The 23,250-nt window shown below is 38.7% G+C and overlaps 1 protein-coding gene across 10 annotated transcripts in view; it reads right to left on the reverse strand.

Annotated features, from left to right (window-relative positions):
• LOC122564443 (ankyrin repeat and SAM domain-containing protein 6-like) overlaps nt 1-23,250 on the reverse strand; it is a 74,327-nt gene that overhangs the window by 21,424 nt on the left and 29,653 nt on the right. For 5 of the 10 annotated variants that reach the window (XR_006315910.1, XR_006315911.1, XM_043719317.1 and 2 more), the window contains exons 10-14: nt 22,089-22,258; nt 21,138-21,321; nt 12,957-13,024; nt 4,010-4,126; nt 3,530-3,626 (exon numbers count right to left, since the gene is read on the reverse strand). Coding sequence is in view for 7 of the 10 variants with exons in the window: in XM_043719317.1 (XP_043575252.1) it covers nt 3,530-3,626; nt 4,010-4,126; nt 12,957-13,024; nt 21,138-21,321; nt 22,089-22,258 (636 nt within the window). In the remaining 3 variants the exon portion in view is untranslated. Of the gene's footprint in view, nt 1-52; nt 912-1,344; nt 1,646-3,529; nt 3,627-4,009; nt 4,127-11,948; nt 11,993-12,956; nt 13,025-16,545; nt 16,704-21,137; nt 21,322-22,088; nt 22,259-23,250 lie in introns of those variants that run through there. The other 5 variants (XM_043719313.1, XM_043719312.1, XM_043719318.1 and 2 more) reach the window with 5 other exon arrangements.

Below are 23,250 nucleotides of genomic sequence, written 5' to 3' on the forward strand. Positions count from 1 at the left end.
CCATATTTGTTAGCTTAGTTTTCCCTCCCAAGTATTTACTGCTGTACTGATATCAGTTAACTGGCTGAAAATTAAACTAGGGACTTTGTCTTTAAGGCTGAGAACAAGTTTATAGGTAGCAAATGCTTTTTAGGAATGCAATTCCTTTCATTCATTTGAATATAGTAAATACATGTACAAATCTAGACTTATTTTGGTTAACAATTGTGATTAGACAGATCCTTCCCCTTCCCAAACGATCCTGCCTGAATTCAAATAATTCCAATATTAATAGCAACTCTTCTATAATTGTAACGTAGAAAGTTTAACATTACTGAAGTTGGATATTTTCTAATCAACCGTGTCAGATATATATTACATCTGTGGAGTAAGTAGGACTTCAACCCTAGACTGCCAGTAATTGAAACCAAAATTATTAGCAAATTTACTACATTGAATGGAGATTGAGGATGCTACATTGGTTAAGTTGAGTACTGAAATAAGTTAAACAGGCTTTGGTTTACTTATTTACTGTTATCATTTAATATACCATATTTGTACAAAATTAATGGATATTTGAAAGGTACTGCATAGATTTAATAGCTGGCAGAGTGTTTTACATTTAAATTAAACAAACCAAACAAGGCAGAACTTCATGAATTGTGATGACAATTGATAGCCATCTAACAAAAGCTGAAGGATGGAGATCACCTGGGATATTTTCAGAAGTCCTTGGTATGCAAGCCTTAAATTGCCACTTGCTCACCATCTGCAACCACAGTTATTACAGTTGTGAATATGCACCAAAATGCTGAGATTTACAATTAGCATATACATGCTTTTGCTGAAAATAATCATTTTGTCAACTCTCCATCCAATTAAAGGTCATCTCTTATCTGATGTTACAACTGGTCTAACCCATGCAGGAGCAGCTGTGGAAGTTAAATACATAAATTTAGTTAACTACATTAAATTCTGTACAAATCACCAATACCCTAACTAATATGGGAAACTTTTATTAGACTCGACAAATCAAATATCCATAGAAGCAATCTAGGTTGACATCCCAACAAGTACTGAGGTAGCATTGGTCATCGTGACAAAGAATTTGATGGTACAGCTCTAAAAGCCTATTGTGAACTTCATGAATGCCATAAATCTCCAATACTACAAGGTTGATTTAAAAATAATCTTTTCTTAGGGAAAAATCTTTATCTCAGACCCAAATGCAATCTGAATTGTTCATGCAGAGTGAATAGTTAGATGTTGCACCCATTGCATTATAATGGTGATAGGAGAAAATGAGGACTGCAGATGCTGATATCAGAGTCAAAGTGTGATACTGGAAAAGCATAGCAGGTGAGGCAGTATCCGAAGAGCAGGAGACTTGCCATTTCGGGCATAAACCCTGCATCAGGATAGCGTTGACTGTGACCTTCACAACATGTTAATAGTAAAATTGAGGCTAGTACGACTGCATATGAGCACTAATCCATTTCTGCAGTGTTGAAATTAGTTTTTTTAAAAAAAAACATACTGTATTGCAGACTGGGACATACCTGAAGGGCCAGTCTGTTTGAAGTTTCATTGACACATTTAGGTGCTATATCATATTGGTCCCTCCCAAGTTTTGTTGCACCAGCAGTTATTCACTCTTAAAGACATTCTGGAATTAAGAGCGAAAAGGTGTTCACAGTATTTCAGGGTTCCTGTTCATCAATGTATGATGAGCACTTCGGAGTTGGAAAATTGAATTACTACCTGTATGGAACTGGTAAATACTTAAAAGGAACAATTTGCAGTAGCAATGGAGTATGTATTCAACTTTTTGAAAGAAAAGATCTGCATTCCTCATTTTTTTGAATTTTTAACAATGCTTCCTTCTAAACCCAATAAAAATGGTGTCAGTCTTCCAAAATGTGGTTTGGACACTGGGAAAAATGGTGACTAACTTTTTATTAATGCCTCTGAAGGATCTTAGGATTCTACACTAAAGGTATAATACAATTGTTTTTATTAAATGAATCACACTAAAGTGGTTTTCATTCAGCCAACTAAATGCTGTATTACAAAAATATTCTACCACAATCCATATTTATCAGTATATTAGGCGATAACAAGAGTGGCTACATAGTTGATTTTGAAGATCACTACCTAATAATTTTGAGAATTGTAGACAGTATTGGAGTGGTAGAACATATTTAACCAGCTACTGTTTCAGTCAGCTCTCCTGTCGTGTGCTGATATTCAATTGTAGCAATGCCTCTCGTACTGGACTACATTTAGATGGCAATTCTTTCTAGTATACTTACTTATTTACCACGAATTAATAGCTGTAAGTGTTACATTAAATGGACCAGCAATTTATTCCTAAATCTGTACTGTAGGGATTTTGAGTTGGTGTCCACCATTAGGGTAGTGGACAAGGTAAATTAAGAAAAGTCCTAAAAATGAAAGGTATCCACAAATTGGTTCTTTTTGATAATACACCAGCAAAACATGTTTCCTTGTTTAAAAAAGCAAATGTAAATTGAAAACAACTTATGTTGCAATCATTTAACATAATGCAAGGAATCTACTGCACCCCAAAAGAAACACATGCCATGTGGCTTCCCGAAGATGAAAAGGATTTTTAAACTTATGGTTTATTTTGAATTAACTGAACTACTAAATGACATTTTCCATTATTTTCCTAGTGTATTACTGTATCATGAAGTTATTCTAGAATGGATGATACTGCAAACAGTTTTACTTTGAATGTAATGAGAGAGCAGGCAGACGTGAAGGACAGAGGTAAAGTTGCCTGAAGAGAGTGAACCATTAAATAATATCAGGTAACAGGGAAGCCAGGTAGGAAAGTTTAGTGGTCAGCAGTTTAATGGGACAAAATTGAGGGCGCAGAAGGCAGATCTCTTGGACAAGTTCAGAGGGGGCATAAGAGGAGATGGGATGATGGTTACCCAAGACGAGAATAGAAAGGGATTTCAGTGAAGTTTGACCATTGGATAGCAGAGGGAAGCAGCAGAAGAAGCTGATCAAATGTCACAAATCTCAAACAAATAAATCCATGAGATTCTAAATTTGCTGGAATAGAAGGGTTTCACAAGACAGTTTGCAGCAGGAAAGATGCCAGGAGTTAGCTTTATATTCCACAATGACTTTAGAAAAGCAAGCAATTTTGGTGCATGAGAGATTATCATGACTCTGACTGCATCCAGCTGTCTATTATATTCTGTCAAGTCTGCCAAAGAAATTGAAAGAGTTATATAAATTTTAACAGGCCATAAATAATCTTGTTTAGGTCACTGTCTTTCTTCCTAAATGAAGAAAGTGCAACTGAAGCAGAAGTGCAGTGCTTTTGAATACCTGTTTGAAATGCTGTAGATTTACAAGTAGATGAGATGATGATTAATGACAATCTGGACCCTGGCCAAGATTAGACAACATGCATTGAAGCTCATGAATCCATAATTCTACGTGAATTTCTGTGGATTAAAAGGCATCACCTACAATTAATTCAAAGCTCACTATTCAGAAAAAAACAACTTACACTGCAAGATATTCTGTTGACGAGAATTGCTTGCACTACTTCCAAAAGAAGAATGGAAGTTGTGAATAGTTTCCTGTAGAATCTGCCTCTCACGTCCCTGTATTTAAAAGAAAACTCCATATTTAGGTGAGAAAAGCAGTAGTACATCCATTACATCACTGTTTAAGCCTGCACAAGCAGGTGGCTTAAAGAACAAAATGAATAAGTGGAACTATTGTGATACTATCAGAAATTCACTAATATGCAGATTATTAATGAAAGTTACTGCTTACTATGATACATTTTATTGACTCCAAGATGGTCCAGGTGAACTTAAGGTTGGGGTGGAACTTGTCAGTAAAGTTGATGAATTGTTCAACCTCCTCATGGGAGCATGAGGTGGCGCCAATACAGTCATCGATGTAGTGGAGGAAAAGTGGGGAATGGTTGGTGCAGAAGATGGACCGTTCCACAGCAAACTGAAGTTATTTCCATCCATACCTTTCCAGCATTTAACTCTGAGATTGCAGCCAAGATCTGTTGTCTTGAACCATCCGTCTTTACACCCAACTCCTTCAAATCACCATCAGTTAGTGTTAGGAATGCTTCCATATCCACCTGTAAAAGGACAAGAGTGAGTTTATATTTTTGGACGCTTGACCAAACATATAATCTAACCATAACTGTGGTTTTTCTAATGAGCATCTTCCATACAGAAATTCTGCTGGAAAATGAACACAATCCTTTAAGATAATTTGGTACAGAAAATCCCATTTAAAAACACTGCTGCTAAGCAGCATGCTCTGCCTTGGACAACCAGTTTACTTTTGGAGCAAGGCATCTCTCTCAATTTAGATTTTGTAAGTTTCAGTTAAAGGCTGGAGAGAGGTGGAGGAAATGATGGTGACAAATGCTCATATGAAGAAGGAAGAAAGGTTTCTTTTTTGATATAGTATCCAAATATGAAACTAAGCTGCAGAAGAAACAGTGGGAGTCCTGGTAGGGAACTAAAAAAAACAAATGCAAGACAGACCTACTAATTGCAGTTCTTAAACAATAACACTTAGCAAAACTAACTAAAAACTTTGGAAGTACCTGGTTTCAAATTTTGAAATAAACAGAAATAACATCAATTTGTTGCGCTTCAAAACATCTTAAAACACTTCATAGTCAAAACATTACTTTTGAAGCACAATTGTTAATTATGTAGTCAAAAGCAGCAGCCAGTTTAAATATGCAGTAAGTCTTCAGTATCCGTGAAACAGGAATTCATCTATCTGCACCAAAAAATAAGTACTGTATATACTCATGTATAGGTCAACTTTATGAATAAGTAGGCCCTTTATTATTGGCTAAAAATCTTATATTTTCCATATACTTCATGTATAAGTCAACCCTAGTTCTTCACAGTTACTGATTAACATTTATGAGTCATCCACTCAAACCTTCCAGACTGCTGGATGCTCCGTTCTGGGTTTTCCAGTCCACCAGCCATCATGATCCACTCTAGGTTTCCAGAATTACTGTAATCCCAGAGTCAGTTTCCACAATTTCAGTTACCCCTGGTTTACCAGTGTGAACATATTACATGGAACGTTCAGGGACCGGGGGCTACTTGGAAGGTAAGTTTCCCTTTTTAAAAGATCATATGGATATAGACTTGTTTGTGACAGTCTTTCTCTCGCTAGTATTTACAAACTTATTCCTACTCAAAGATGAAATGCAAATGACAATCAAGACTAGAGTACAAACTTTTACCATGTGTCTTTATGCTCAACCACAGTGGATATTACCTATATAGTATGAAAGTATAATTGTTTTAGCACTTTGTACAAGCTAGGTTCATTTTACTTTGCTTAACTTCCAAGATTTTTTTTAAATATAGAGATTTGGCTTTTCTTTGTCCATTTTTTGACTCATACCAAGCAGGAATTTCATCCCCATGAAAACAAAACCACCTGTACAAGCCTACCCCTAATTTCAGTTCAGAAAATGGTCTTCAAAACTCGACTGATACACGAGTATATATGGTAACAACAAAAATCAACAACTGCAGGCAAAAAATTGCACATCCACAAGTTTTAACCTATGTTTAAACAAGCTCCAGACTCATGAATTTCATCATTCTCAGGGGTTCGCAGGAACTGAACCCTCCCAAATAAAGAGGAATGACTGTAGTAAAGTCTCCAAAACAGCAAGGAGATAATAAATAGATGATTTGTTTTAGTAAAGATCATTGAGAGGTAAGTGAACCAGGACATGAAAATAACAGTGTCATAGTGTCACTTACATCCACCTTCAAAAGACACTTTATCCTAAAAACTGCATCCACGTTGCAATGTGTCGACAACGCAATATTCCTTCATCACTGACAAGTATCAGCCAGTAAGGTGCTACACTACTGTGATAACATCATAGAACACAATAATACAGCAACAGGCTCTTCAGCCCAGCTTGTCTATGTCAACCATGATCCCATTCTAAACTACACATCTTGCTGTACATGGTCCATATCCGGTTGAAGGTTTGCTCGCTGAACAGATGCTTTGTCACTATACTAGGTAACATCTTCAGTGAGCCTCCAGATGAAGCACTGCTGATGATTCCTGCTTTCTATTTACTAGTGAGAGTGGGTCATGTTTTGTGGGCTAGTTAATGTTCATATATCCTGGGGCTAGTTTTCTGCCTGTTTGTCCAATGTAATGTTTATTACAGTCCTTGCATGGTATTTTGCTTCATGCCTGTATAGGGTCTTTCAAGTTCAATTAGCTGCTGTTTTAGTGTGTTGGTGGGTCTGTGGGCTACCATGATCCCAAGGGGTCTAAGTGGTCTGGCAGTCATTTCCGAGATGTCTTTGAAGTAGGGGAGAGGGGCTAGGGTTTTTGGACATGTTTCATCTCCTTGTTTAGGTTATTTGCTAAGAAATCTGTGGACTGTGTTCATTGGGTACCCGTTCTTTTTGAATACACTGTATAGGTGATTTTCCTCAACTCTGCAAATTTCCTCTGTGCTGCAGTGTGTGGAGGCTCGTTGGAATAATGTTCTGATGCAGCTTTGTTTGTGGACTTTGGGGTGATTGCTTCTGTAGTTCAATATTTGGTCTGTGCGAGTTGTTTTCCTGTAGATGCTGGTTTGAAGTTCCCCATTGGCTGTTCGCTCTACTATGACATTTAGGAATGACAGCTTGTTGTTGTTTTCCTCCTCTTTGCTGAATTTTATGCCAGCAAGGGTATTATTGATGGTCTTGAAGGTTTCCTCCAATTTGTTTTGTTTAGTGATGTCAAAAGTATCATCCACGTAGCGGACCCAAAGTTTGGGTTTAATGGTTGACAGAGCTATTTGTTCCGAGTCTCTGTATTACTGTGTCTGATAAGAACCCTGATATCGAATATCCCAAATGTATTCTGCTGTTTTGTCTGTAGGTTTTGTTGTTGAAGGTGAAGTGGATGGTAAGGCATAGGTCCACTAGCTTGACGATACTGTCCTTGCTGATGAAGTTGGTGGTATTTGGTGTGTGTCTTTGGGTCTTCTAATAGTGTAGTCAGTGTTTAGTTAGCCAGGTTGATGTTGCTTGATATGAACAGGGCTCTTACATCAAAGGAGACCATTATTTCATTCTCTTCTATCTTAGTTTTTTTCATGGTCAAGAATTCTTGGCTGGAGTGGTGTGAGACTTCTATCAAGTGTTTTAGTCTTTGGCGTAGCTCCTTGGCCAATCTGTAAGTTGGTGTTCCAGGGAGCGAGATTATGGGTCTGAGGGGGGCTCCTGGTTTGTGAATTTTGGGTAATCCGTAGGAGTGTGGTTTGTTGGATTCATCTGGTTTCATGTTTTAGAAGTCGGTCTTATTTATTTCTCCAGATTTTTGAAGTTTTTTTTGAGTAGGGCTGTGATTCAGTTCGCTAGTTGTGGGGTTGACTCTATCGCCACTTGTTGATAAGTGTTGGTATCTGCAAGTAGTGCGTTCACTTTTTCAATGTAGTCTCTTGGATTTAAAATGACTGTCAAGCGTCCTTTGCCTGCAGGTAGGATAACAATGTTTTCATTTTTTTAAAAAAGTCTTTCTAGTGCTTTCCTTTCTTGTGTGTTTCCTTCCTTTTTCCTGCTTAAATGTTGGTGTGACCACCTGTCTGATAGTTTGCTGGGTTTCATCTGCGAGTTGGTTGTCTTTTAGTGTTATTTCTAATGCTAAGAAATCTTTGTCAGCATCCTGGAAGTTGTAATTTAATCCTCTTACTAAGAGGGCTTTTTCAGTGTCTGTAAAGAGTCGGTCAGACAGACCCAACCTCACAATTAGAGAACTGAATCATAACCGTACTCAAAAAAACTTCAGAAATCTGGACGAATCTTACCACCCGCCAAGAAAAAGAACAGGAAATGACATCACCAATCCAAAAGGAATCCGAACATATAAATAGAAAGCAGAAATCATCAGCAGTGCTTCATCTGGAGGCTCACTAAAGAGGTTACCTGGTTTGGTGATGAAACGTCTGAAAAAGAACCTTCCGGCTCAGCAAGCAAACCTACATCCAGAACCTCAGCCTGAGCTACAAATCTTCTCAAAACTCACTAATGGTCCATATCATTCTCTTCTCTACCTATTCCTCTCACCTTAAACCTATGTCCCCAAGTATTTGATATGTCCACCCAGAAAAAAAGACGACTCTGACTAACCACCCTATCCATGCATCTCAATTTAATATACTTCTATCAGGTCACCCCTCAGCCTTCAGTGTTATAGCAAAAACAATCCAAGTTTGTCCAACCTCTCTTTATAGTGAATACACTTCAATCCAGATAAACCTGTTTCACATGCCCTACAAAGACTCCACATCCATCTTTTACTGTGGTAAAGCCTTTCCGTTTCCAACCAGCAACAAAGAATAAATACACAATGCTACATGGCCATGCATTGCTTATAAATGACTATAAACTGCATTTTATAACATCCACGTAATGTCAGAGTCCTAAAGGGATCCTTCTATGTACCGCATATACTCAAGTAATAGTCAAATTTTTTTGACTTTTTTTTGAGGTTAAAATTATCAGGTCAACTATTACATGGACACTAATTTTGAGGGGCTGAAATTCATACTGTATCATTAGCTGAAGCCCAATTGATCTCAAACGAATAAAGATAATAATGATGAATTATGGTAATTCTGAAAATGCGGAGCAGAACTCAACAGCAAATGGACTGGAAGACCTGGAGCAGAGCAACCGGCAGAGTGGAAACCTGGAGCAGGATGTGACAGCTGGTACACTGACCTGTAGACATTGATCTGACATCTGTGAGGAACCTTTACATGAGATACATGGAAAATTCCAGGTTATTTGTCAAAAGAAAAGGTCAACTTTTACATGAGATTGACTATTACTCGATTATATACAGTGAACCTCATTTTAACTCAGATCTCAAGAGGTTATGGAGTAGAGAAAAAAGGAAGGATGAAAAGATAATTACAACTGATTGTAACGAATTTTGAGCCAATCTCTGGCAGAAAATCAATGTGATCCAAGTACTACAGTGCAACTTCAATTATCCAAACATTAATATCTAAACAAGATCTCAAGTTGCTGTAAAAACAGCATTAGGCAACTCAGCATTCAATTATCAGTTATATGGCATTATGCTGTGCATTGCCGGGTAACAAAGGCACGTTCAATAACCACTAAAATTACGACTTGTTTACGATCAGATCAGTTATTGGAACAAAATACTTCCCCTGGCTCGTTTGGATAATCAAGGTTGTATTGTACATGATCAGTACACCAGATTGGAACAGTCAGACTAGTAACTAATGGCTATACTCGCTAAAACTACACATGAAATAAGAACACCAACAGTACAAAATTTCCATGACCAGTATTAATATTGTCAAGTTCAAACACATTATTTTCAGAAACATACAACTACAGCATCAAATTCAGTCCAGAGACAGAGCGTCCTCAATCTGGGAATTCAGCCCATTATTCTCATAACAAACCTAGAAACAGTTGAGTCATGAATGGATATCATCCATGCACAGAGCTATTTTGCGAGCACAGGTAAACAAAATATGGGATACATTCAAGATCACTTAAATGTGGATAAGGACCTATTGTACAAATTTATTTCACATTAGGTTGAACATTAAAGTGTGCAAAGAAGAGCCACCAGGATATTGCCAGAAATGGACATTTTCAGCTGTGAGGGAAGACTGATAGCTATCTTCGTTGGAACAAAAAAGCTCAAAGTTAATCAAAGTGTACAAAATGATGAGGGATCTAGATAATTGGAAAGGGCATTTGTCCCCCACATAGAGAAATTAATAACCAAGGAAATTAAAGTATCCAGCAGATTTTTTTTGGGTGGGTGGGCGGTTGTTCAGGAGACACTTTTACAAAGAAGGTAATCGAAGGCTGGAACTTCCTCACTGCATTTATAGTGGTGCTTGGACATGTAGCCCTGCAGATGGCAGTAAGTGCAAGTCAAATGCTTGAAAGTGGTGCAAGCTGGATAGTTCTTTATTAAACAGCAGACACAAAATGGTGAATGATCTAAGTCATAAATTTTCTAATGTTTTAGATTTCCTATTGACTCGTAATATGCACTGCAGATGGATACTGAAACAATGACTAGTTGGGGGCACTTGCAGTTAAAGGCAGAATTATAACATCTCAGCATAATGTCTAAAAGCAAAAAAGATCCAATGTTGCAGAAAGGATGAGGTACTGATCATGGACATAGAGTCAAACTATCATTCAGCATGAGTTCAACACATCCATGCTAACCTGCTACGCTAAACTGAACTAGTCCCACTTGTTGACATTTGGTCCATATCCCTCTAAATCTTTCTTATTCATGCAGCTGTCCAAACGTCTTTTAAGTGTTGTAGTTGTACTCAACTCTATCATTTCTTCTGGCAGCTCATTCCATACATGCACCACCCTGAGAAAAAGCTTTCTCCTCTCCCCTTAAACCTATATCCCCTAGTTTTACAATCTCCTATCCTTGGAAAAAGCCCTTGACTATTAACCATAGCTATGCTCCTCATGATTTTATAAACCTCTATAAAAGGTCATCCCTCAGTCTCCAACACTCCAGGGAAAATAGCCCCAGTCTATGCTGCGTCTCATAGGTCCCAGCAACATCCGTGTACTTTTTTTTTGCAGGGCAACCAGAACAGTACATAATATTCTAGAAGTGGCCTCATCAATGTCTTGCACAGCAGCAACATGGCATCCTAATTCCTTTATTTTGCTAAAGCTGATACAGATGGTATCAAAGAATTGAGGACAAATTTAAACATATTTTATGGAAGGTCAGTATTTTGTGGAAGGTCAAAGTACTGAAGAAAGATTTGGAAAAAAATATCAAGTATGGTAGGTAAAGACTAATTTTGGAAGGTCAAACTTATCACATACATCAAATATTTATCCACTGGTAGGTGCATTCAACAGGTTTGTCCAGAGAGGAGAGGACCCCTAATGAGACATATCTTTGAGATGATCACATGAGAATAAGTTGTCACAGAACTGTTGAGGGTGCTTCAGAAGATGCTTAATAGATTCATACATTAAATGAGTTATTGTTCTCATTAGAATAGATTGAACAGACTGGGCTGGTTTCCGCTGGAGTTGAGAAGCAGGAGGGGTAACTTGATTGGAATGTGTAAGATCTTCAAAAGGTGTAGATGTGGAAAGAATGTTTATTCTTGCGGGTCATTCCAAAACTAGGGAATACAATTTTAAAATCAGGGTTGCCCTTTTTAGGGATAGGAAGAAATGTCTTTTCTGAAGGTTGTGCATCACTTTGGAACTCCTTGCCTCAGAAGGTGGTGGACGAGGCATGATTAAATATTTTTAAGGCACAGGTAGTTAAGTTTTTGATGTCCTTGCCTAACAAATCTATCAGGGTAGTTGGAAAAGTGGAATTCAAAACAGCACCTTCTTTTTGATTAGCACAATAGGCTCACAGGGCCTAATGTTACTAATGCGATTATTTCATAAGCTGTGAACAGAAATCACTTTTAGGTGGCAGTTACTTCACTTATTCATTTCAGATTTTATGCAATTAATGTAATAAGAGCAGTTTTCAAATAGTTTGAATTGCCAGAAAATACACAGTAGAAATTCCAGTGCAATTGCACTGCAAGATCATTCACTCTGTGAATGCAAAAGCATTCCTCTGTGGAAATCCATAACTTAACCAACACCAATATATTCAAACAACTCCTTAATACGGTACCATACTATCACAGAAACAATAGTTCTCTAGACTGTGTCTTACATGAGATTATGAAAATTATATTTTGTTGAATTTTCTTTCCACTTGAAATTGAAACAAATTTATATAGAGTGCAGTGCACAGATCTGCTTACGCAATTTCCAATTAGATATTCTAAGAAACAGTCACAAGAACAGCCTGGACTGACATTCTACAAAAGAATGAAAACTTACCATCTGGTTATATTCACAGCTAGAGAGAGAATTAAAGTGGAAGACTGTAGAAAGACAAGAGAGAAAATATAGAAATGGGATATTATACTCCATTGGAATATACACAGAAATGAGTAAAAACACTGCTTCAAGAAGTCAGAACTTTCAGAGAGTCACTACAATCAGAATAGTTTTAAAACAGTCTCCTTCTAGAGGGTGAAATTGAAGGTATAAAAAGAGAATGTGATCAATCAAAATATGATTAAACAGTTGGAAACAGAACTGTGACCAACATTGAAATAGTAGGATCACTCCATCTACTGAACATCCATCAAATACCAAAGGAAACAAGTAGTTTTTGAAATAATTTGCAAGAATAAAATAAAATAGCATGTAGGCCATTTCACCAACAAGTTCAAGACAAGCAATGGTAGGTGCATTGAGAGCTGGCTGCACTCGCTTGCACTCGAGCTAGGGAGCGGTGTATGAAGCAAGAGAATTTATGGGAAAAAAAACAAGAATTTCTGATGATGGTAGTAAAGATAGAGTTGAGAAAAGATTGAAAGAATTAAAAAGTGAAATTAAAACCAAAAATAAATCTAGTATAGTATAAGTAAAAGTAAAACTGATGATAAATTGCAAGAAACATGAATAAAATGATATACTCTGGCTTTTCTTTAATCCTTTCGGGACTGATCAGACATAGTATATTCATGTAAAGAAAAGTTCACAAAAAGTTGACAAGGCAAATGTTTAAAGAACAGCAGAAAATATAGACAGGATACAACTGAAGTAGAAGGAAATCTCCTGCTTTACGCATGGTGGAATGTAACATATGTTGGAAGTTGCTGTTACGAAATAAAATGTCTTACATGATGGAGATAGAGGTGCACATCCCATCTTTTGTTTTTATCTTGTAGAATGCACAGTTTGACACAATAAGCAGGTTTCATGAATTAAAACTCTACATAACTTTAATAAGACATGAATGAAAGTAATAATTTCCGAAGAGAATCAAAACAATATTACCTCCTGTTCTTCAAATATAGGTTGATATTTTTCCAATGATAGTCTTTTTAGGATACTGGATAATTCATCTGGAGAAATATAATACAAAAGGAGGTAAGATCAACTAATGTTACTTTAAAACTAAAATTTAGTGTTCGGGTGAAAGGGTAGGTATAGGGAATGCTGGAGGACTAAAGAAATTGAGAGCTTGGTTAAGAAAAAGAAGGAAGCATATATAAGGTATAGACAGGATAGATCAAGTGAATCCTTAGAAGAGTATAAAGGAAGTAGGAGTATACTTAAGGTGGAAATCCAGATGGCAAAAAAAGGGGACATGAGATAGCTTTGGTAAAGAGAATTAAGGAGAATCCAAAGACTTTTTACAAATACATTAAGGACAAAAGGATAACTAGGGAGAGAATAGGGCCCTCAAAGATCAGCAAGGACAGCCTTTGTGTGGAGCTGCAGAAAATGGGAGATACACTAAATGAATATTTTGCAGCAGTATTTACTGTGGAAAAGGATATGGAAGATATAGACTGTAGGGAAATAGATGGTAACACCTTGCAAAATGTCCTTATTACAGAGGAGGAAGTGCTGGATGTCTTGAAATGCATAAAGGTGGATAAATCCCCAGGACCTGATCAGATGTACCCTAGAACCCTTGGGAAGCTAGAGAAGTGATTACTGGGCCTCTTGCTGAGATATTTGTATCATCAATAGTCACAGGTGAGGTGCCAGAAGACTGGAGGTTGGCTAACGTGGTTCCACTCTTTAAGAAGGGTAGTAAGGACAAGCCAGGGAACTATAGACCAGTGAGCCGGACGTCAGTGGTGGGTAAGTTATTGGAGGGAATCTTGAGGGACAGGATGTACATGTATTTGGAAAGGCAAGGATTGATTAGGAATACTCAACATGGCTTTGTGCGTGGGAAATCATGTCTCACAAACTTGATTAAAGGTTTTGAAGTAACAAAGAGGATTAATGAGGGCAGAGCAGTAGATGTGATCTATATGGACTTCAGTAAGGCGTTTGACAAGGTTCCCCATGGGAGACTGGTTAGCAAGGTTAGATCTCACAGAATAAAGGGAGAACTAGCCATTTGGATACAGAACTGGCTCAAAGGAAGAAAACAGAGGGTGGTGGTGGAGAGTTGTTTTTCAGACTGGAGGCCTGTGACCAGTGGAGTGCCACAAGGATCAGTTCTGGGTCCTCTACCTTTTGTAATTTACATAAATGATTTAGATGCGAGCATAAGAGGTTCAGTTAGTAAGTTTGCAGGTGACACCAAAATTGGAGGTGTCGTGGACAGCGAAGAAGGTTACCTCAGATTACAACAAGATTGTCATCAGATGGGACAATGGGCTGAGAAGTGGCAGATGGAGTTTAATTCAGATAAATGAGAAGTGCTGCATTTTGGAAAAACAAATCTTAGCAGGACTTGTACACTTAATGGTAAAGTCCGAAGGAGTGTTGTTGAACAAAGAAACCTTGGAGTGCAGGTTCATAGCTCCTTGAAAGTGGAGTCGCAGGTAGATAGGATAGTGAAGGCGGTGTTTGGTATGCTTTCTTTTATTGGTCAGAGTATTGAGTACAGGAGTTGGGAGGTCATGTTGCGGCTGTACAGGACATTGGTTGGGCCACTGTTGGAATATTGCTAGCAATTCTGGTCTCCTTCCTATCAGAAAGACGTTGTGAAACTTGAAAGGGTTCAGAAAAGATTTACAAGGATGTTGCCAAGGTTGGAGGATTTGAGCTATAGGGAGAGGCTGAACAGGCTGGGGCTGTTTTCCCTGGAGCGTTGGAGGCTATAGAGGTTTATAAAATCATAAGGGGCACGAATAGGATAAATAGGCAAAGTATTTTCCCTGGGGTGGGGGGGAGTCCAGAACTAGAGGGTATAGGTTTAGGGTGAGAAGGGAAAGATATAAAAGGGACCCAAGGGACAACGTTTTCACACAGAGGGTGGCATGTGTGTGGAATGAGCTGCCAGAGGAAGTGGAGGAGGCTGGTACAACTGCAACATTTAAAAGGCACTTGGATGGGTATATGAATAAGGAGGGTTTGGAGGGATATGAGCCAGGTGCTGGCAGGTGGGACTAGATTGAGTTGGGATATCTGGTCGGCATGGACGGGTTGGACCAAAGGGTCTGTTTCTATGTTGTACATCTCTATGATTCTAGTTGGACTACGTTGGAATTCAATCTTGCAAAAGAAAAGTTGAAGGAGGAATACTCTATGCTCTTATGCAAAGGACAAAATCAAAGCAGATTTAACTTCATACTCAGTTTCACAGAGTTTCCAGAGAAAACATAAACAATGACCTGTACTTATGACCATCTGAATACTCAGTGCTGTTAGCAAAAGAGTTTTAAGATTTTGATTTGGTGATAGTGAAGCAATAGTGATCTAATTTCAAGTAGGCCAAATAAGTGACTAAGTGGAAGGCTAAGAGCTCCTAAAATTTGGGGCATTATTATAAGCATGGATAGGGGTTGGCTAACTACCAAGAAACAAAGATGATTAATTTTCAGGTTGCCAAACAAACTAGTTAAGTGCCAATGGATCAGTGGATTAGTGTTAGAACGTCAACATTTCTATCTACATTAAAAACTTGGACAAAGAGCCAAATGCATCTACCCAAACAGAACTCAATCTTGATTTTCTCAGAGATTGGGAAATATTTGCAACTCACTGCCTGAAAATTATTGGGAGGATGTTGGACTATTTAACACATTTGATTAAAAATGTCCATCACCTCCTTAAATTATTCAATGTTTCAACATCCACTGTACTCTGAAGTAATGAATTCCACAGATTTATGACCCTTTCAAAGTAATTTCTCCTCACTGGTTTTGAATCTGCCATCCCTTGGCTGAAAGCTTAGATTTCTCCTTCTATGTCGAAAACTATAATGTGGGGGAAAACAAAGAACGCTTGCACACAGGTGAAGCAGGTACTCAGAAAGGCGAAGGGAATTTGTGCCCTTATTTTAAGGGGGCTGTAAGAGTGGGGACATGTTAATACAACTTCATAGCAGTGAGATATCAGGAGTACTAGGGGTAGTTTTGGTCCCCTTATTTCAGGGAAGGTATTACTTCATTGCAGGTAGCTCAGAGAAAGACTAATATGATGATTCATTGTTTGGGGTGGGGGGGGAGGGTTGTCTTATGAAGAAAGATTGAGCAGGGTGAGACTTTACTCATTGGAAATTTTGATGAATGAGGGGTGATTCAATTGAAACGTACAAGGTTCTTAAGGGGACTGACAGGATAAATACTGAGAAGGTGATTCCCCTCACGGGGAGTCTAGGACCAGAGGGCATAATCCCAGAATAAAGGGCACCAACGTATGATAGAGCCGAGGAGGAATTTCTTCTGAGGGTTGCCAAAGAGACTGCAGAGGGTAGTACATAGAAAGTGTGAGGTTATGCACTTTGGTAGGAAGAATAAAGGTGTAGACTATTTTCTAAATGATGAAAGGCTTTGGAAACACAAAGTACAAAGGGACCTATTATATAAGGAGCAGTTGAGGACTTTGGGTTCATACTTGGAGTTTAGAAGGATTGGCGGGGGATGGGGGTGTTGTCTCATTGCAACTTCCAACATACTCAGAGGCCGGACATGGAGATGATGATTCCATTGCCAAAGGCGCAGCCTCAGAGTGAAGGGATGACACTTTTGAATTCACATGAGGAGGAATTTCTTCAGCCAGAGAGTGGTAAATTTGTGGATGTTGACCAGGACATTCCAATCTGCATTCCCTGGACTAGAAGACATAGGAGCAAACATTGATTATGCCGACCATCAAATTTGCTCTGCCATTTAATAAACTCATGACGTATTTGATAATACTCAACTCCACTTTCCTGCCTTTTCCCCACAGCCACTGATACTCTTACTGATCAAATATTAATTTTAGCCTTTAATATATTTAATAACCAGATTCTATGGTAAAAAAATGCCACAAATTCACTACCTCAGAAGAAAGTCCTCCTCATTCTTTATTTAAATGCATATATTTATTGAAAACATTTTTCTCTCTTTCACAAAAAACAAACCAAAATGAGTTATAAAAGTGCAAAAGTACAGAAATGTAGAAATAATATCATACTATATTACAGTAACATTGATAATAAACCATCTACCCCTATTCAAGATAGTCATCTCATATTTAAACCAAATTAGCATAAACCCAAATGAAACTATTAAATTACACTGCATTGTACTATATTACATTACTCCACTTGTGCACCTCCATTGAATCCCCAATCCACAGGAGCATGTTATTATACCCATATTTATTAGGCCTTCCCCTGTCCCCCCCAGGATCGCTAGACCATCATACATGGCCCTCGTCACTATATAAAAGCCCTAATCTGTACTGCAAACAGATCCATATCCATGTAATTTAGAAAGGGTTGCCATGTCTCAGAAAATTTCTCCATTCCAAGGCGCACCATACCTGTCAGGTAATCTTGAGGGACGTACTCCATCACAAGTCTGTGCCACCCTGCAAGATCTGGAGGCTTTTCTGATATCCATCTCATTAGGATGTTCTTTCTCGCACTGTGTGTAAGAATACTGAATAACCTCTTCCCGTGCTCATCCAAAGAGGGAAGATTCTGTAGTCCCAAAGGAGTAACACCAGATCCTCCCCAACTTCCATTCCCAGGATTATCTCCAGCTCATTCACTAACGGGGTGAACGGTGAAGTCTTAAGCAAATTGCCCTCACACTACCGCATTATCCGCCATGCTTTTACTGTATTTTTAATAATTGGACTCTCAAAGTGCTCAAATACAGATCTCATCTTATCCATAATAAGTTTATGAGGGGACATTTCACCTGCGAGGCCTCTACATCAAGCCATTTCGACTTCGAGTCATTGCACATCCATTTGCCTACATATGACAACAGGGTGCCTAATTGGTATCTCTTCAGATCTGGGAGGTCCATCCCCTCCCCGCATATCTTGCACAAGTTGCAACTTGGTAAATTTAATTAGGGGGTGCCTATGGCACCAAATAAATGATCCAAGCCATCCTGCAAACCTCCGCAGCACGTGTTTGGGTATTAACAAAGGGAGCATCCTCATTGGATATAACAACTAAGGAAGAACATGCATTTTAATCAAGGCTAAATGGCCTACAGAAAGTTACCTCCAAAGAGCTGCTGGACATCAGGGGTAATAAAAAAATAAATTCCCAGAGAAAACCTTTCTGCAACCATCTAAAAAGAAACTCCATTCCACGCTCCAGGTTCGGTACTTCCACCAATTCCCCCCATCCAGCTGGAGGCACCTCCGCATATCCACTAGCCTGAACTCACATAAGTCCACGAACTGTCTCAACGGCCAAGGTGTACCCGACAGCCCTCTTGGCATCCTGTCTACCCCAGTGTCCGTGAAAATTAAAGTCTCCTTCTATAATTGTATGGCACAGCCCAACAGCCATTAATTGAGAAACTGCATCAACTAAAAATTTGAGAGGATGGACAGGGTGGCAGCAAATGTCCAGGATGCCATACTCTTCTCCATGTATCAGCACCTTGAGAATGATGAACTGTCCATACCCATCCTTGACTTGATCTGTCACCTGAAATGGGAGGTTCTTTCGTACCAATATGACCACTCCTCTGCTTTTGGAGTTAAAGGAAGAAAATACCCTATCGTATTCCACTGCTGTAACCTCAGATAATCTCCATCAATCAAATGTGTCTCTTGTAAATAGCGCGATGACAACCCTTTCCTAAGATTTCAGAGCACTTTCTTCCTTTTAATGGGGGAATGGCTCCCCTTTACGTTCTAGATGCACCACCTGAACAGGTCGCTAGCCATGACCGAACACTACAGCCCACTGTCCGAGAGGAAGAAGCCCATTCAATGTGCAATGAATGGAGAAAAAAAAAATCAAATCTAAAGACTATTCCTAAAAACACTCCCAAAATTACTAAAGCTAGCAAACTAACCTCTACTCCTAGCTTGAATATATAAACACAAAAAACACAAATTTCCAGAGATCTCCCCACTCCATGCCCATAGGAGGCATTCATTCCCAACTTCACAACCATCCTAGCACCTTTCAATTAAGGCAGCCCCCATTAATCCAAACAATGGAAAAAAACATTTATACTCCTACAAGTTAGCAATGGACACCCACCCTTCCCCTTCCACATTTAAACCCCATACATCTTTACATCAAACAAGTAACCACCCTCCCCCAACAAAATAGAACAATAGAATAACTAATAACCATCACAAAAGATATAATAAAACATAGCAGATTTTATTCCAAAGCAATACCAAGCCTATTACGCCCAAGAGTCCAAAAGGGAAAAGAATGAAAAGAGAGAAGATTTTTTAGAAAAGTTAAATTATGGCATTGTCCGCACACATCTTTTCCGCAAACCCCCTCAGCCAAAGTCTATCATTTCAGCGAGTTCAAAAATTCTTTTACTTTGAATTTGTAGACAGTTCCCTCATTATTGAAATGTAGTACTGCCGGGTACCTCACAGAATACTGAATGTTTAAATCTCTTAATTTTTTCTTTACATCATCAAATGTCTTCCTTTTCTTCATTATGGCCACAGAAAAAACATTATCTTCAAACTTAATAAGCCTAAGCCTGTGGATCTCTTGTAGCTATTTCTATTTTTAATTGCTTTTCCTTGTAATGTTGAAGTCTGACTAGGACCAGGCGGGGGCGCTGGACCTGCCCAGATCTACACATCACGATCCAATGGGCTCGCTCCACACACACTCACCCGGCTGGACTCAATCTCCAGCCCCAGCAACTCCGGAAACCACCTCTCGAGAAAAATCGACAAGGTTTTCACCTTTTTCACATTCCAGTAAGCTGAAGACTCGCAGAGTTTTTCTCTGACCTCTATTTTCGAGGTCGTCTACTTGTTTCTGCAGGGCCTGAACCTGGTCTTCCAAGACTCGGATCCACCCCTCAGAGCTCGCTGTCGTAGCCTCCAAAGCCACGGTGCTCTGTTCCACTGCTTCTGCATGCTGATCCAAAGCCTGGATTGCCTGCTCATGGTTTATCAGCATGGCACTAATCGGTTCCAACGCTCCCTCAACTTTTTCCACAGAACGTTGCGAACTCCATTAGTAAATGCTGTTGCTCCACTGAATTAAGGGCGCCGCCACAGGAGTCAAGCTAACGGCTGCCGGTATGCCGGATATAGTTGGGGGAGTTCCCTGCCTGCTGTGCTTCCTTTCCCTTGGATGTCTTCATTTCAGGTCCAGATCTGTCAAATCTTAATTTTAAAAGGCTGTAGGTATTCTACATACTTTACATTACAAACTTTCCTCAGCGGTGACTAATTTGGGAGAGAGGAGTCCACCTTGCCTGGGGTATGGCACAGTGCTCATCACAGCTGACTGTTCAGACTGCTGCCATCTTGAATCTCCCCTCATTCTCTCATATGGCCAAGTTCCTAATCTGAAATTACACCCTCAAGGTCCTAGACTCTCATGAAACTAATATGCTGTTACAGCAACAAGTTCTGCAACTACCATTCTGTTCAAAAACACCCTCTCCTTCACTTTTGGCGACACCTCCATTAATGTCCTTTGCCCTAGTTAGTTGGTTAGCTCAGGAGTGATGACAACAGTGTGGTGTGAATTCCTATGTTGGCTAAGGCTACCATGAAGGACACTTCTTCTCAACCTCTCCCTCGCATGAGGCATGGTGACCCTAATATTAAATTACAGATAACTGTCACTGTCTAATGAGCAGCCCTCTGCTCTGCTAAGTTTGTAGCAACTTCTCTTCACTATATGACACCATCCATTTTCCAGAATTCAGCTCCTTAACAAACTAAGAGCCCATTGTGTAAGAGGTAGTACATCAACAGGGATAAAAGATTAGCTAACTAATAGAAGACACAGTTGGGATAAGGGGATATTTTCAGGATGGCAATCTGTAACCAGACAAGTGCCACAGTTATTTTCAATATGTATCAATGATTTGAATGAGGAAATTGAATGTTTTATAGTCAAGTTTGCTGATGATACAAAAATACATAACATTTATCTTTCATATTTTTGGGTATTAATTAAAACCTTCAAAAGTATTGCAATTTTCATAACTACAAACATTCATAGGTTTTATTCCACCCTTAGTTGCTCTGATAACTGCTGAGTCCTGCTGGAGAGAAATGTAAAATATCCAAATTACAAAAATGCATTACCTTCATCTGTGAGGGTTCCACTGCTGGACCCACCACTGCTCTTAGAATGCTGATGTGAAGACGAGGACAGTGATGATTCGCCTTGTGGACTTTTAGGGGTAGGAGACGGTGATGGAGTCAGAGTAGGAGAGGTGCTTTTTGAATTTGAGGATGTACAAGATGATGGACGCTGTTTCCCACATTTCTACATCAACAGAAGATATAATTGGTGTAATTTGACACGAATCATTCAAGAGCAATAACAGTTTAATTTATTTGTAAAATAAAATACTGTCCATGCTCTGCTCACTGTTAAGCCGTCTGCATTTCTTATCAATATAATACAGTACAAAATCAAGAAAATAATGAGTTGTGAAAAGACTAGCTGGATCAAGCATATCCTTCATTTTGATGCCTAGAACACCATAACGAGACAATTTGGTCCTCCATGACAAGCCCAGGTAATCTCCTGGAAAAGGGTAAAAAAAGTCTGATATAAGAGTCAAAATGACACTGTCAAATTGCTCTTCAACACTATAAAGCAAACAAAAGTGGTGCAGGAAAACAACAGTTTATATCAAAATTTAGTATCTACTTTACAGCTTAGCACATTTTTAAACTGACTTGTGAACAGGAGAGGAAGGAGCACTTGAGTTTCTTTGCTTCATCTTTTACAAATTGACAGACATAACAGAGCCAGCATAGTTCTTTTTTTGGTTCAGGCATAGTGACCTTTCAAATTCTTGGCAGAAGAAATATATATTGATGACTCCAAATCCATCACTACTCCAGTTTTTATTAGTTATCAATCCAGAAACTGTTAAATTAAATCTGGATGCTGATTAGAACAAAGCTATGAATGCAACATTAAGAGTATGTTATTATACACAAGGCCAAATGCTGCATTATTCAAATACCCCAATTCACCAAGTCCCATGACTGATTTTAATCAAAGACTAGAAAATAAAATACCTGTAAAATGCAGTTACTCTCAGTTGGTGAGACTGGCAGTTCAGGAAGGCTAGTTTCGATTGAGATTGGGTGAGGCAAAATCTCAGACCTGTTTGTTTTTAGTTCAGGCAAGCCTGCTGCTTTTCGTCTTTGGGCAGCAATTTGTGACAAGACATTATCTGAACTTCCTCCTGCAAATTTAAAAACATGTAATTTCACAGTTATATTCTTACATTGCTGATAAGAGACAGTCACCAAGTTGAAGGTCATAGGGATGTCTCGACTAATTCCAAATCTCAAGCATGCAGTAAAGAAAGCCATGCAGAGCAGGTTGAGGAAAGACGCTGATGAGCACCCATTGTCCTATCCACATAACTTCTAGCAGCTTAATGATGGTACAAACATAGCCTGGGTGGTCCGTTTTTATTTTTTCCCATGCTCCCAAACAGAAGGCTACAGTCATTCTAACAGCTGTCCTCACAAGAGGGCCTGACAAGTTAGTCCAATATGTCTTAAAAAGACACATGTTACGACAGCGGAGAACTCCAGTTAATTTACCCAAACACCCAGAAAAGCTCACCTCAACTAAAATCTAAGTGTACAGAGAACTCCCAAAGACCACTATTTAAAGAGACTAACATCAATTTTTTTTTAGCTCTAAAAGTGATCATTAAACAACAACTATTAAACAACTGCTTATTACCTGCCTTCAATTCGATAACAATATGCTGTCCCAATAAGATACTTATTGAAATTACATCAACTTAATTTCAAAACCACACAGCCGCTGTCTTTAGTGTCTGTCTTCTTCCAGCTTAAGATCTCCCTGGGTTGTCATATTTCTTTTTACTGCAAATTTGTTTCATATGAAACCTTTAATGGACAATGTTCCTAATTTCTTGGGTCTCTCTCAATGGCAGTTGTTGTCTCTGCAATTTTTAAAATGTCCGCATTTTTACATGCCCAACTTTGGATCATCTCATTGGCAAAACAGTAAATTCAAACTCGATTGGGTTTTACTTTCCTGGGACATAATTTAAGCTGATTGGTTAAAATCAGATTGTTGTCAAAATAGCAACCAACTCCATATCCATTTCACAGCTAAATGTTACCTATTTTCAAGCACACTATGGGACTGTCATCTATTCATATACACAGGTCCTTGTAAACTCTCAGTTCAGAA

This window comes from Chiloscyllium plagiosum, chromosome 29 (assembly GCF_004010195.1).
Source record: "Chiloscyllium plagiosum isolate BGI_BamShark_2017 chromosome 29, ASM401019v2, whole genome shotgun sequence".
Classification (NCBI taxonomy): Eukaryota; Metazoa; Chordata; class Chondrichthyes; order Orectolobiformes; family Hemiscylliidae; genus Chiloscyllium; species Chiloscyllium plagiosum.